This window comes from Rhopalosiphum padi, chromosome 2, assembly GCF_020882245.1.
Source record: "Rhopalosiphum padi isolate XX-2018 chromosome 2, ASM2088224v1, whole genome shotgun sequence".
Classification (NCBI taxonomy): Eukaryota; Metazoa; Arthropoda; class Insecta; order Hemiptera; family Aphididae; genus Rhopalosiphum; species Rhopalosiphum padi.
The window spans coordinates 12,903,667-12,920,220 of record NC_083598.1 but is presented as its reverse complement, the minus strand read 5'-3'; the positions used below and the strand labels follow the sequence as shown (position 1 = coordinate 12,920,220).

The 16,554-nt window shown below is 25.9% G+C and overlaps 1 protein-coding gene across 1 annotated transcript; it reads left to right on the top strand.

The window, feature by feature from the left end:
* Positions 1-859: 859 nt before the first annotated feature.
* On the top strand, positions 860-11,495 carry LOC132920297 (pantothenate kinase 3). Its single transcript, XM_060982570.1, has 9 exons — positions 860-998; positions 7,751-7,929; positions 7,998-8,171; positions 9,417-9,587; positions 9,674-9,750; positions 9,847-10,023; positions 10,084-10,219; positions 10,297-10,410; positions 10,878-11,495. Exons 1-9 carry the CDS (start codon positions 869-871, stop codon positions 10,932-10,934), a joined length of 1,215 nt encoding a protein of 404 aa, XP_060838553.1. The 5' UTR covers positions 860-868; the 3' UTR covers positions 10,935-11,495.
* The last annotated feature ends 5,059 nt before the right edge of the window (positions 11,496-16,554 follow it).

Below are 16,554 nucleotides of genomic sequence, written 5' to 3'. Positions count from 1 at the left end.
AAACATATATTAATTATTGCTAATTTTAAGCACACAACTTGTTTTATAATTAAGAAGTCGAAAAAAATTATGACAAACCTGATGTTTTTGACCTTAAATTTGTTATACACAACTAATGTACCCTAGTATTATAAAAATAAAAAACTATACATTTTGTTGAAAGTAAATTTTCTTTGGATTTTGTCAGATAAATAATGTAAATACATAATATTTTGTATACTACTATTTTCTTTAATTTACAGCTTATATGTTTAAATTTCTAAGACGTTTTGCTTTTAATTTATTTATTTTTTCATATAACGCTGACTATTATAAATCAATCAATAAATCAATAGATGTTGTTTTTAGTAATATTAGATACATTATTGATTATAATATTTTTATAGCCATAATTAATTAATTTGAAAAATTATATATATGTATATAATAATGTGGGAATTTCTATAATAAATTAAAATAAATTAGTCCTTTATTTTTATGTTATATTTTTTTAATTGTAACATTAAGTATTTGATTACATAATACTCAAGATTTAACGAATGAAATTCTATTTTAAAATTGTAGTCATGTCCTATCCATTTCGCACAATAATTTCTCCTTTAGTTGCTCTAGGTGCGCGTGTTAATAAAACTAATTTATCGTCTTTCATATGGGCAATGGGAATTCCCTCTCTCTACCATCTCAATGTATAGATTTGATTATTGATTTAAATCATTACCATTATATTTTAGTTACCATTAAGCCAGTCCTCCGATAGAAGGAGTGCTTCCTGCCTTATTTACTTTATATTTATAAATGTTGATAACGTAAATCTCTTTTTACATTGGTTTTTATTTTATTGTATCTTATTTTCCTTCAGGTATTAACCATGGGTCCTTATACTTGTAAAGAGTGTTCATCTTTGCAGACAATGGAACAGAGTCACACTACAGTAATATCAAATTCTTTATCCAATGGCATGTCAATGCATAAGAACCATTTTAATGGTAAAATCCCACGTAAGTAATCCATTGTTTTTATTAAAACGAGTAGTGGAGACAGTGGAGTATTATCAATTTATTTTTTATAATTTTGTTGTGCACAATATATTTTCTATAAATTTACTCATATTTATAAGATGCTTGCTTAAAGAATACTTGTTTAATATGTTAGTATTTAAAAAAAAAATAAATTTGTATGTATGAAATTTTACGTTATATTTACACTTTTTTATTATTTATGAATTTAAATAATCTTAAATTATTATGATAGTGCATTAGTGTAAAATTTGAATGAAAAAAAATACTGCCGAATAAAAATTTCATTATAGCATTAATATATTTAAAATTTTAAAGATTCACAATTAAATTTATTTATTTATAATATTATATATAACTTATGTTTTTTTTAAATATTTGTTATTCATTTATAATATTTAATGTTGACAAAATAAATGTATTTAGTTTATTTTTTATGAAACTAAATTATTTATTTTATTTACGTGAATTTAATATTATTTAACTTGAAAAAAAAATACGAAATCATATTTTAATATTAATATTAGGCTTAGTATTGAACGTTTGACCACCTGACGAGTTGAATTAATTTGAAAAAAGTTCAACTTTTCAGATATAATTATTAATTAGTTATGATAGGTTTTATGATATTTAATTAATATTTAATAATATTTTGTAATGCTTCTTATTTAAATACATTGCATAGTATGCTATTAACAATGTATGAATATATATATTTATATACTTATGACGTTTAGGTAATATCATTTTATGTATCATAATTTATTTTTATAAATTTATATAGGCTATTAGTCATTTTATATTAAAAATATTGAGTTCATTGTTTTTTTTTATGATAAAAATTTTTGGTTGTAATAATAATCTTTCAAATGCAATAGAGTTATTTTTTAAATGTAATTTGAAAAATAATAAATTGTGTATTTATGTATACCAACAAATAAGTTAGATAATCTAAATACGTATTTGTCTTATCTAAAGGCTATTAGATTTCAGTTGATTATTTATAGAGTTGGAAGAATCAAGTAATTGTATAAAATAAATTCAATGTTGAAAATTACATTATCTCCTTATTCACTAATTAAGCATAACCGTAAACGATTACGAAACATGAATAAACCGGATAACTATTACGGAGTTAGACATGAACATACACGCATACATACATATTAAATTTGAAAGCAACCATGCATCCAAACAGGAAATGTTTTCAAACCTAGGCACCAATCTACTTCTACAATAACAAGAAATTCGTTTATATATGCATTATAATATACATATAAAAAAAAGTTTAGTTATCCATAAAATACTAATTACTACCTTGCAGTATTTATATAATACCTGTATTATTAAAAATATTTATCACTTTTCTTGATTTTTCTTTTTACTATATTATTCGTGTATACATAAAGATATAAATTATTTTTATTTAATTAACATTAACGATTAACGAGACAATACAATCATATTATTATTGTGGTTTGAAAATTGAGTTAAAAAAAATTCATGATTTTTGAAAAAAATATAATATGAGAACGAGAAGTTTATTTTAATAAAAGTTATCTTATAAAATCTATAATGTTCACCTACAATTAGAAAAAGTATTTTTTTATTTTTTATAAGGTACTATAAAATTTAAACCTTCCTCTTTCCTCGAAAGAACAGCCTCTTTTGTTCAATTTTTAATATTCTAAGAAACTGTGCAAAAAAGTTTTAGCAAAAAAAACTTGTAAAATATACATACATTTAATAACTATAACTAACAAAGTACGTCAACCATCGTACATATACAGGCTATTCTTAATTGAGTATTTCTATATACTTCTTCATTATTGAATTTTCTTGTATGTAATGATATGATCTTATAATATTCGTATTGTATACTCGCATAATTACCGTTGTATGCTTATGCATAATTCGCGACGAATTATAATAATTATGGTTTTGCTGTATGACGTATTCAGAGCAGGTATTTCATATACAAATTATGTTTGATTGGTTCTAAAATTCTTTATCGAGCTTATAGAAATAAGACATTTAATATTCATATTTCATAGTAAAACTATATGAAAAGAGAACATGGAGTTTGTAAAATTATCCAAATTTTATGCCAAATATTTTATGCGATTTTATAATTTTTAATATTTTAATTTCTCAATCTAAAAAAAAATTGTATTAAAACTGTTGACAACATGTATATACTATATACTAATATACGTGTAGTAGGTAATGCAGGTAATACTTATCGTAGTATAGAGATCGAATTAAAAAAATGATCTGAATGTTATGTGGGAGACTACTCTTACAGCTGTGTGATTTATAGCCGTATATATATTTTAGAAATGTGTTAATGTTATATTACATTACAGAAAACTGTTTTGACGAATTCGTTTTAAAATTGTAGTCTACAATGGTGATTTAAGTGTAATTCGTGTTTATACATAATCGTAATTTTTAAAGTTTAATTATTTTACTCGAAATATTAAATTTTTTTTTAATAATTTTTATTTTTTTGTGTCTTGTTTGATTTTCTAATAATTCAAAGTTTAAAGTTAGTAACAAAAATAATAACTATGAAACCAAATAAACTTAAAAATTAATAACTTAAAAGTAAACAATTTAAATAAAAATAAGTCTGGTTCATCTTATTATCTTAATACGTAAAGAACGTAAAATATTATATATTGTATTATTTTCAATTATCTATGACGTTTTTATTAATTTGTATACTAGGTCATCCATATAGTGCATTTTTTGTTGGGTCCATGTCCATGATATAAATTATAGTGTTCATCTGTCTAACATTCATCGTATTCACATTTGTCATCTTTGTAATAATTAAATAATGCATATAACATTTTTATTGTAAGGAAAGTTTTATTATACATTTCTGCTCTAACATTTATCTAATTATATTAAAGTAGGTACTTGCATTAAATTTAAATTTTTTTTAGTAAATCTTTGCAGCATCTGATGCGCTAATTTGAATTGACAGTGTGACACAAAACTTACATCGCTATAATGAACAAATGTTTAATTTTAAAATTTAATGTAAAACCTGTTGGCGCCTCAAATAATAACCCAAACCCAAATTATCTTAGCTTTCTATTTGCATAAAAAGTTTTAGAAATGTAATAATTCAAAGAACTCCACAATTAACAGTTAATATTTGATTTGAAAAAAAATTACATACACAGGTATATAATAATGCAACTCAGATAATGAGCGGATCGCGTAGTCTGGTATAATTAAAGAGGGTTGATGAATTAATAAACGTTTATTGTAGTTTATAAAAAAAATTTTTATAATAGTAATAAGTATGTTTAATTTAGAACTATGAAACTATAAAACGTTTACAGTTGAATGGGTCATTTGAAATTTGTATTACCAGTATTTTGTACCTATAGGGTCGATGAACTCAAGTATGAACAGTATACAACTCTGAAAGGGTCACTCCAAGAATGATTAATTGACTAGATTTTTAGAAAAGCAAAATTTGGTTGGTTGTGCCAAAACGTTTTGATTGACAAGAAGAAAAAAACTAACAATTTAAAAAAAGTGAAACCGTCGTATTAATTATTTATAAGCAACTTTAAAAATATATTGTTGAATTTATTATTAAATGGTCGGTGTCGGTGCTTTTGTCTGTTTTGTAGCTCACTAGGTATTTATATTAGAGTAAAGTGTTTATAATCATTTATTACCTGCTTGCATTTTATAATTATTTGTCGATTGCCTTGAAATAAAGGTATATTTTTCCAATATTATTTATTGTGTACACTGTCGTGTAAAAAAACTAAAAACTATATCCGTAGTATTATGAAGGTTACATATTATTATCACGCATATTTCTATCCATTGATGTTTTCATCTGTATTTGGTCCGTTCACATTTTTCCTACCGGAAACGTAAAAACACTAGAAACCAGTTTCGCTTTGGCAGTTATTATAGGGTTATTCTATAGTGGATGGCGACGGCGGGCAACTCGATTGAACGTGCGTAATTGAGACCTCTCCTATTGGTCAAGATGTTCAAATTCTTCTGTGATTTTCTAGCGTTAATGAACGGGGTGGGGATCTGTATATCACAACTCTCGAGTTCCAAACTTTCTTCTTCTTCACATTAATATATTACTATAAATAATGGTCCATAATATCCGCTTGTCACTGTAACAATTTATCATATCCAGTTATCATAAAACGCGGAAATTAATTGATGTAGATGTCATTGCCGTGTGATTGCATATAGCAATGTTATCGAGTGTGATGCTAGATATTAAATCGAAAGACGTCAACAGTTAGGTACTACGACACCATGCACTGTCGTATATTTTGTATAATATATACAATACATAATAAGGTTTATCCGGGGTCTATATAACTATTATTCACATTCGATTTATGCATTATAAGTATTATTGATGATAAAGCGCACTGCATAAGTACAATAAGTACATATTTATGAGTTTTTTAAGAACCACATTTGAAATATATTATGATTAATAATATAATATTATACTATACACGAAACGATTTAATTCTAAAATGAACATTAAAATGGTGGAGAGGGAAGTAGATAACTGCTCTGCTGTACAGTAGCCAGTTAATGTCGAGTATATCTGGTCATTAAGTAGGCAAATTGCTGTAATGTATATATAAAATTTAAATTCAACGATAAATCATTGCTTACGAAAAACGATTCTAAACGAAGACGGCCGTTCAGCCTATGAAAAAATCGTTAAGGAGAAATCGTTGTAAAAAATTAAACATCAGCTAGTCGCTCATTAAAAATGTTTATGGAATTTTCTACACTCGTTTTTTTTTTATTCCAGTATTAATGGCTTTCGCGGAACCTTGAATTAACTTTTTTAAGCTTTTGTACCAACTGAATTTTTTATCGATATTAATAGAAAAAACTATAACATTTCGAAATAACGATTTTCACTAACGTTCTAGTTTTAAATTCTGAGCAGAGTAATGCATTGATTTTACAATGATGTGAGGTTTTTACTTTTTTAAGTTAATCTGCTTATGCGATAAGTAGTCGAAAAATGTCCAGTATTTTTCAAAATAATCGGGGAAAAAAATAAAATCTTTGTATGCAAATCCAGTTTTCGAGAAAATTAATTTTGTTTTTTTTTTTATTTAACTCGAAAACAAATAACTGTATATACTTTAAATGTCCACCAATTATGTATATATATATAAATATAATTTATATATGTATATGAACATTTATAAAATTATAATTTATAAATGATAACAGTTATTTATAGACATTTGAAAATTTTCATTTTTTAAAAATACCGATGAAAAATTATTTGGTAGGTAAAAATGCTTAAAAGTTAAATACAAAATACTACATAAGTTATTCTTACAAATATGTTTTTATATTTAAAATATATGTAGGAACAATTAATTTTTATAAGTATTTGAAATTTAAATTTTAACAAAAGTCCTTAGAATCACAAACATTTGCAAATCGTTCTGCACTTTAAAATGTATAATTTTTGTAGTTAAGGCTTGAACATTTAATATAATGTTCCTCACAATAAGTAGCTCGACATTCTAATAAATAACCATAATTTTTTTTTTAAACACAAAAGTAGACTAGTTCAATTTTGGACGAAATTACATATTTTAATATGAATAACCTTCTTCATTTTTTTTTAGCTTAAAAACATTATTTATTGGGACAAAAAACTTTTACGTAGGTATAGATATCATTATATTTTATACACACAATGATATTTTCAATTGTAATGTTTTGGAAAAATTGTTTCAACCTACTGTATTAGGTACTAAAAGTTAAAATAAATAATATTTTACTTAATAACAATATATAAAAAAATATAACTTAAAATATACTTGATGATATAGGCTGATAGACCATCTCTGATCAGAATCGTTTTTCGTATACATAATATACATTATACAATGCTACATAATTGAATTCAAATTAAATTTATCCATCACAGTGACTCGCTCAATACCTACAGTACCGTATAGTGGTACCCACTTGTCTAGCTTTTTGTTTTTTTCAATTATTTAAAAATTACTGAACATTTTCAATATTGGCTTCCTGAAAGTACTAACAAGATCAAATTTTCTACCAGAAACCACTATCGAAGTTGATGATCTGAGCATTTTTTCGATTGGAAAATATGTCTTTATAAAAAAGAAAAAGAAAAGAAAAATAATAATAATAAATCGATATATTCACCGTTTCGTTCAGAATTTAAAATAGTTCTATTTCTTGTGAACGAAAAACAATAAAATAAAATAATAAGATAAAAAAATAAATAAGCATTGCATAAGTACTACCTAGTATGCTTTAACCATTGTTATAGAACTATTGGTCAATTTTTAAATAACAACAATAATAAGCAAAATAGTATATTTCACAATGGCTGACTAAAATGTATACGCACACAGGTAGTTATTTTTGATATTTTCTTAGACCTTAGTAGAACTGTAGAAGTGTATAAGCTCGTAAACTGTGGTACCATGATTTATATTATTATAATAGTTTATCTGTTGTAAGACTCCGAACTCGGTAATAGTAAATGAGTAGGCCTCATGATATATTTTAGGTTATGATTTTAATAAATCGCGAAAAAATGTAGCAATACCAATACAATTTTGAATAAATTACTATATTTGTTATTTATATACCTAATAATTTATTACATATAAAATTGTAGTTTTAATAAAATAGCATTTTCTATTTTTTGTTAGCTATGCCATGGTTTGGTATGGATATAGGTGGAACATTATCGAAACTCGTATTTTTTGAACCAAAAGACTCGATTACAGCACAAACTGAAGATGAAACCCAACTCTTGTTTAATGTTACCAAATATTTGACGAAGAATTCGGCTTACGGAAAATCTGGACATAGAGATGCACACCAACAGGTAATGTAGTTAATTTATTATTATTTTATGTCTAAAGTTCTCGTTTTTACAATTAGTTTGTTTTACAGATGGACAATGTAAAAATTTGCAACAGGATAGGTACATTGCATTTTATCAGATTCCCAACTAGTGAAATGAACAATTTTTTGGAACTGTCCAAGAAGAAAGGTATGGCAGCTAGCGTATCTACAGTTTGCGCTACTGGTGGTGGAGCATTCAAATTTGAAGACATGTTTAAAAATGTAAGAATCAAATGTTTAAGGAATTATTTTTCCTAATATAATGTCAATCTAACAGGCTTATTAAAACTTTTGTTTCATAAAAAATTTAGGCATATTATTAATTAATTAATTGAAAAAATATTAGGTATTAACAGAAGACTCTACACTGAATGTGTTGTCTCCATATTATGAGTGTACAATATATTATGTACAATTTGTGTTCAGTAGTTTCAACTTTGTGTAATAACCTTTGTAATGGGTCAATTTTATCTATAATTAAAAATTATTACATGAAATTGAAAATGCCAAATATAAATTTGATATGCCGTACATTTGTAAGAAATGTGGCATCCTCTTAATACAAATTTTATGATATTCTCTACATTAAACCTTAAACTCCACTACTAAAAAATATTTTTACCCTGATATTACACAATTTTTGTTTGTATAATATTCAAATTAATTATTTTATTGTAATCTTACACACTAAATTTAATTATGATAAGTTTAAATTAGTTTAATTTTAAAATCTGTTGAAATAATATAAATTATGTTTGTCATGTGCTGAAAATGTTTATCTATAAATAGAACTACTATCCATGATTTCTATACATTTTAAGCTTAGTTATATCTTACTGTTTTAATTTGTTTAAATTAATAATAAATTATAGGAATTATATTTTTAAATAATTATTAGTAACCATTGTAGTTGATGTTATATACAAACAAATAAATAGTGTCTTATACAATTCTCCCCTCATTAAATTAATTTGATTTTAAAATTAGATTCAAATAGAAAATTATTTCTTAAAATGTCAACATTATTTGTTTTATACTTATTAGTTATTATGGATGATTATGGATGATAAAATTATACTCTGAATTATACTAGTTCTTTTAAAAATTATATTGACATATTCTGGTTCTATTTTACATAATGATATTTAGATAAAATTCCTGTTATTTGAAATTATCATTATTCTGCTTTTAAATCATATATAATTAAATGTTATATAATTGTTTTTACATATTTGATTATATGAATTCTAACTATTAAGTATATTTAATTGAATTGATTTGATTGAAACATCTTATGTTAACATTAAATGTCTACTCAAATGATGTGTATATAAGCTATGAATACAAATTTATAAAAAGTCAACTAAATAAAGATATTAACAGTTACTTTAGTGATGGATTTATTGTTTAATTTTTTTAAAGTTTTATAAACAAACATTTTTTAATCAATATTTTTTTTTTTTACAGGAATTAAATTTAAAGTTGTGTAAATGTGATGAACTGGATAGCTTGATTCGTGGCTTATTATTTACAGTAGCTTCAAACAATAATGAATGTTATTTTTGGTCACAATGTACTGAAGACGAGCAGTGTTCAACACAAGAATACACATTCCAGTATAATAAATATCCATTTATTGTACGTATTATTAACAAAAAAATAATACTTAATATATTTAATTGTTATTGTGAAAGTATTTTAATATTTTTGTTTGTGATTTGTAGGTTGTGAATATAGGTTCTGGTGTAAGTGTATTGGCAGTTTATGGTCCAAATAATTATAAGAGAATATCTGGAACGAGGTTTGTATTGATAAATTACATTCAAATTGTGTTAAGTCTATACCAATTACCAATATAAAATATTGTTTTAAAATGTATTTTTTATTGCTATTTCAGTATAGGAGGTGGTACATTTTTGGGATTATGTAGTTTATTGACTGGATGTAATACATTTGATGAGGCAATTGAATTGGCCGCAAATGGTGATAATGTTAAAGTTGATAAATTGGTTCGAGATATCTATGGAGGTAGTTATAGTAGATTTGGGCTGCCTGGAGAACTAGTCGCTAGCAGGTAATAAGTACAAATAATTATTTTGTAATTTTTTGTCAACTAATTAATTTTCTGTTATAGTTTTGGCCATATGAACTCTAAGGAGAAACGTGCCCAGGTTTCTAGGGAAGATTTGGCTAGAGCGACCTTAGTTACAATTACAAACAACATTGCATCGATTGCAAGAATGTGTGCTTTAAATGAAAGAATTGATAGAGTAATTATTTCTACTTTTTTTAATAGCTTATAATAAAAAGGATTAGTAATAAAGTTAAAATTATAATTATATTTAAGGTGTGTTTTGTTGGTAATTTCCTGCGTGTAAATCCAATATCAATGAAATTATTGTCACATGCCATGGATTATTGGTCAAATGGTTCACAGAAAGCTATTTTTTTAAATCACGAGGTAAAACATTCAATGTCTTAAATTATTGTTAATTGATTACATGCTTATTAATATATTTAATGTCATTCATTTTTAAATATAAAATATTCTATAATTTAACCACACATGATTAACAAGGTCATAACACTATTATTTATAATTATATTGATAACTATAGTTTTTTTTTAATTTTTCTTATTATATTTGTTTGTACACATGCACACCATATTTCTTATAAAATACATTTGATAAATTATACATTTAACATTATGAAATAGTTATACAAGACTAATAAAAACAATTAAAATATAATGTATACAATATTATGTAATTTTAGGTAATTTATATGATTGATAATAACCTTAACCCCTCCCTCCCTACCTAATTGTATTAGTAAATATTAGCAATGAATGATTTATATGTATATGTGTGTGTGTGTATTTATATCATCTAAACACATCTATTATTATTTAATTAATCATTTTCAGGGTTACTTTGGTGCAATTGGATGTTTGTTGTCATTTGACGAGAGATTTAAAGAGTAACAAAATATTGTTCAATACATTCCACGTTGCCAATCCATTTTGATTTAAGCAAGTTGTGTGTACTGTATAGTACATTATGAATATATATTGTCATAATTATTCATATTGTACTGACCCGGATAGAAATTATTAATTAATATTAATTTATTTTATTTTTAAGACAGCACATTGCACATTGGTAATTTATTTTGGTGATGTGTTTATTTTTTAATTTATAAGATAGAATAGTAGTCCCATTGGTATGATAAGTTACCTGTCCTATAAATTTTATTATTTATCCTCCAAAAATTGTGTTGAAATTCATTGTTCTATTATTGTTTCTGTCTTTATATATATTTTATTTTATTTTGTATATTCTGGCAACAAAAAATTATGTACAAATTTCATATTATAATACAACACAAAAATGTGATAAAATACATTTTTTTCATATTACTTTTATTTATAATATTTTTAATCAGATTAAAATTTTGTATTCAATTTTTACAAATTTAGATGTTATTAAATTATACAATTGTATTATCATAATAATTATTGTTGTAATAAATGAAATTGATTATATTATGTTTACATTTTATAAAGTAATATTCAACAAATTACCTATATATACCTAGTATTAAATTAAACCAAGTAAGTTAAATTTATAGGAAGGATAATTTATTAAATTTATTTTGTGTTGCGGTTTTATTAAGAGCAGTAGCGGTTTTGACAAAAAACCAAGTGGCGGGGAAGGGTGAATTTAGTATCACAAACACAAAAACATTATTTTCTTCTTCTTGGCAATGACTTTAAGTGTACTTATTTTTTTATTATTGTTGTATTATATATTTTTTTTTAAATATTTTCTGTTAATAATTGCCAAAAATTATTTTTTCAATATTTACATAATATTAAAAAGAATTTTAATCAAATTTTTAGAAAAGTGCTATCATCCTTCCAAAACTGCCACTGATGAATAGTAATACCATGTTATGTAGGCAAGAATTTCTAAAATTTGAATGACTTTAATTATTACGACTTATTTTTTTATAAATCATATTAATTTTGTTAAACTTTAGATAAATCGTTACTACAATTTATTTTCAAATAATTGTATATAAATATTTGAATTGTTTAATGTATATATATATATATATTTATTTTTTTATGTTTAGAATAACCAAACATTATTATAATTTATTTTTTAACTAATATTCAAGTATTTAAAATCAAAATTGTATAAACTGTTTTTCTAAAATTAACTTTTGGATATTTATTAAAGTGTAATTAATAGTCATCAATACAAAAATGTGTAATAAAAAAGACAAATATTATGAAAATATATTATTTTAACAGAATTAAGAGCGATTTAAAATGTAATAGTTATTTTAAAATTAATATTTATTTTTTGTAATTTTAGATATTTTCTCATATTTTATAAATACAAATCATAGATACTACTTGACAATTTTGTCTATTAAATATAAAATTAATTTTCATACCTAATGCACATTTGTATTATGTATCAATGTGGTGTTATTTTCAAAATATTTAGACTAATTTTGAGCATTTTATTTTAGCTTTAGAATTTTTGGCTTATAAGAATTTAAAAATACTCAATATAATATACAAGATGATTTTTGACAAAATTATTATTTCCTGCCGAATTAAGAAATTACTAATAAATAATAATGATATAAACTAAACTTATAAATATATTCTGAAAAATATCCCGTTCATCGTTGTTTTTCGTTTTGCATTTATTAAGGATATTTATATTGCTATTAGTAATATGATAGGTTGACATAATTTTTGAAACCAATATCACTATAATATTATTATTTTTTTTATTATTGGGTATTACCTATATTATTTGCTGTCATGAGTATTATAATCCAACTTTTAAATCAATACCAAAATATCATAAAATAATGTAAATAAGTACATTGTATAAATATATTAATAGCTCAGAATTAATCTAAATTTGTTGAAAATTTCATAGTATATAGTAAATAATAACATATACAAAATACTAAGAAATTTTACAAAATTAGTTTCTAGTCTCTGCCAATAATTTTTTTTTAGATATTAACAAAATAACTAAAAATCCTAATTTATTAAAATTTTAACTTAACATGTATGTTTATAAAAAAATGTGTATAATATATCAATATTCTATGGTGGTATGAACAATTTATGAGGAACTTTGACTTTGAACTTGTTAATTTTTCAACTTTAACCATTATAACTCGAAATTTTATAAGTTTTAAGTTATAAAATAACTTACCAATTTTCGTGATTTTGACGCAAATAGTGTCAGATTTTGAAAACTAGTCTTGAAATAATTACAAAATATCTATGTAAATATTTTCTTAACATTATTTAATTTTAAAATTACTTCATTACTCGTTGATTATCAAATATTGGATTAAAGAAGTTTTGTTTAACACAAAAACAAACAAATTTAAACAAAGTTTTTTATTGTGAGTCTGAATAAATTATGGAGGATATTCTTTTTCTTAGGTACATTATTGAAATGTTGTAATTTATCTGCAGGAGTATATTTTTAGGTATTAGAAGAATCATTTTCAAGTTTTCATTATTCCTGTTGGAAATTATATAAGTAAGTAATATAGCTAATATTATTATTAAGTATTTTTTTGTGTATGATAGCTTTATGATACTGCAGATGTATTAACTATATTTTACGTAATGAAACATACGAATGGGATCTCTTTACCTGCTATGTTTCGTGTAGGAACTTACATTAAATTATAGGCACTAAGCTAATGGGAGAGGTGGACCAGGCACTTCTGACCACCCTTAAATTATCCATTGCAATTGCGTCAATGATGTACGCAGAAAAAAGTTTTGGGGGGTGTTTTTGAAAATCAGTTATAGAAAAGTAGAGGGAATTTTTTTTTTAATAAACATACGAAATTTTTTTATGAAAACTAGCTGTACCTACTTAAGTACTATACCTATTTTTTAAGTATAAACATTGATATAAAGAAAAAATTACAATACTAAATCTAATTTTTGCGAAGTTTTAGCCATTATGTTAAGAATATCTTCACTAAGAATGTTAAGTCGTTTGAAAATTATAATCGTTTATTTTTATTGAAAAAATAAATGATATACATATGTTTAAAAATTAATTAGTGTAGATTGAGTGACGAGTGTTTGGTACACTCAAAACCATTTAGGTATCGTTTTGGTGCTTAAAATGTACGAAGATTCACCATTCGCCTAACGTCTTGGTATGTAATTTGCGTTGCCATCACATATATATAATATACATATGTGTCAACTTCGTGTGTTATCGGTGGCGTTATCAGTTTAGTTATGAATACCTACGGCCCGTCAAATTCACTATTACCGAACGACGCATCACATCGAAATCGCGCGTCTTCGCAGGTGATGCAAACGTCGGCCGGTCACCTTGTAATTGTTCCGTTGTGCTTATTATTATTGTTATCAATGACGTATTGACGTTAATATCACATATTATAGTCCGTGACCCGATGTCAGTGATGTCACCACAGTATTTTGATACATAATAAATATACATATGTCGTCACCATCACGGCTGCACTCAGGATATATATGTATAAATGGATCTCGTTCAGTACCGCCGTGTCACTGCAATTAGTGCAAAATTAGACACTGTCACTGCATTCAAAGACATGTTGACCATTGGTTGTATGTTCCCGCAATCCATGTCACACGAGATTTGGTTTTTTTACTTTTAAAATATGTTGTCGAGACGTCTCCGACACCGAAATCGTATTTTTGTACGATCGCAAAATACCATTTGCGATTTTGATCGGCTGCTTTATCGGTCACCGTATTATTTTTATGCGTCTTCGATTGCGTTCGGCGGTTCGTCAGCCTCCGCCGGCCGTGTCACGACAGCCTAAACGTCGTACACCAGGACATTTTTATTTTGACATGCGTTCTAGTGTGCCACTGCTTCGTGGCAACTTACTCGACGTAGAACGCTTTAGTACGTTTTTAATGTTTTTATCGTTGTTGTCCGCAGTGGCGTAAATTGGGTCCAATTTCTGGTGGTGCAGTGGCATATTGTCAACTCATAATTATTTCCAACTCACCAATAATCCAACTTCCTAAGTAAAATCCTTCCCTATAAACTATAATATTTTTCCCCATAATATATTTCTTTAAATATTAAATACATTTTGAATTATTTTAGCAGTAAAACCTTTATTATTATTATATTATAACAATAAAAAATGTTTTTTTATTTATTTTAAGTTGAGACGACGTCGTCTTTCCATAGATCCCGAATCGAATCAATTACTTGGGCCAAATTAATATCATTCTTTTTTTCGAGCTACAAAGTAGCTAAAAGCTAAACTACTAAGCCTTTCATCTTGTCCCATAGTCGTTCTAAGGTAAGTTTTTAACCTCTTTAGTCTTTAGACAAGAAAAAGATCTTTTGCAACCTGCTGTATTAGTAGGTACCTATTGTTCGGAATATTTTTAATGTCTCTGTAATTAATGGAAAACCTTTTTGAATATAATTTTGTTTTATGTATTCTATTTTTGATTCTAATTTGTCAGGTACTGAATTATTGCCATATTTTTGATTTTACTATTTTAAAATATAGATAAAATAATAATTTAATTGATAATGTCTAATACATGCACGAAAATTACAATTTTGTACCTGTTTATATATTATATTATATATTTCAATGATTTTCTGGTAGTGCAAAAACATACCTTTGCACCACCACATCTAAAATGTGGTGGTGCAAGTGCTGCATTTGCACCACCCAGTTTACGCCCGCCAACTTTTATACCGTTTGTCGTTATACCTTTGTACGCGCGATGCAGTACATTTTCGCTTTAACTATACCGTTATCCATGACGTTTCGCGTCCATCAGCAGACAGTCGGTTGCGTTGTTACGTATTAATTGTCGATCTCTCGTAAATTGGTAACGATTGCTATAACTCCGGTACCGCTCATAATACAGCCACCGTGTCGGGCGTGTCGCCGTCGGGCCGCGCGATTGTAAAAGGCGGGTGCCGTTCGGCTGGCCGCCATGCACAGGGGGTCGTCTAACGCGTCCATAACCGAGCATGCCCGTGAACTCGTCACACCACGGGATGCCGGAAAACGCGCGTTGGTGACTTATCGCCAGACTTCGTGCCTCCTCTTTCTCGGGGGTACCTACTCTCTGTCGTCCTATCCGACGGCTTCCACTAAGAACTGCAATTTTAAGTACGTCGTCGGTTCGTCAACTGCGGTATCTTCAATGCACGAAATAATCGTATTGCGATAATGATAATATTCGTATATTATCGATACGATTACCGATGATTTCATTAATAACAACAGTGAGTCGGTGTATTCGATTTCATTGATGTTGGCTGATTCGCAGACTGCAACTATTTACTACTCTTGTGTGGGTTTGACGTTTGAACTCTGAATTGCAAATCAACTAAATTCTGGTTTCGTCCGATGCCGTGCCTTCCAGACGACGAGTACGTTTTTTTTATTACTAGCCAGCTATGTGTGATGTTTATTATTTTTAACGGCCAGTTAATATTAGGAATTAACGCCTTTTTTATTTTCTATAGACGATTATTTTTATGTATAACACGTAGTATCTA

What these genes read in the sequence shown, in the direction of transcription:
- LOC132920297 (XM_060982570.1), top strand. Translation starts at nt 869, where the DNA reads ATGGGTCCTTATACTTGTAAAGAGTGTTCATCTTTGCAGACAATGGAA. An exon ending in ATAGAGATGCACACCAACAG is followed by an intron (nt 7,930 to 7,997) that starts GTAATGTAGTTA and finishes TTTGTTTTACAG; the next exon opens with ATGGACAATGTAAAAATTTG. An exon ending in TTGAAGACATGTTTAAAAAT is followed by an intron (nt 8,172 to 9,416) that starts GTAAGAATCAAA and finishes TTTTTTTTACAG; the next exon opens with GAATTAAATTTAAAGTTGTG.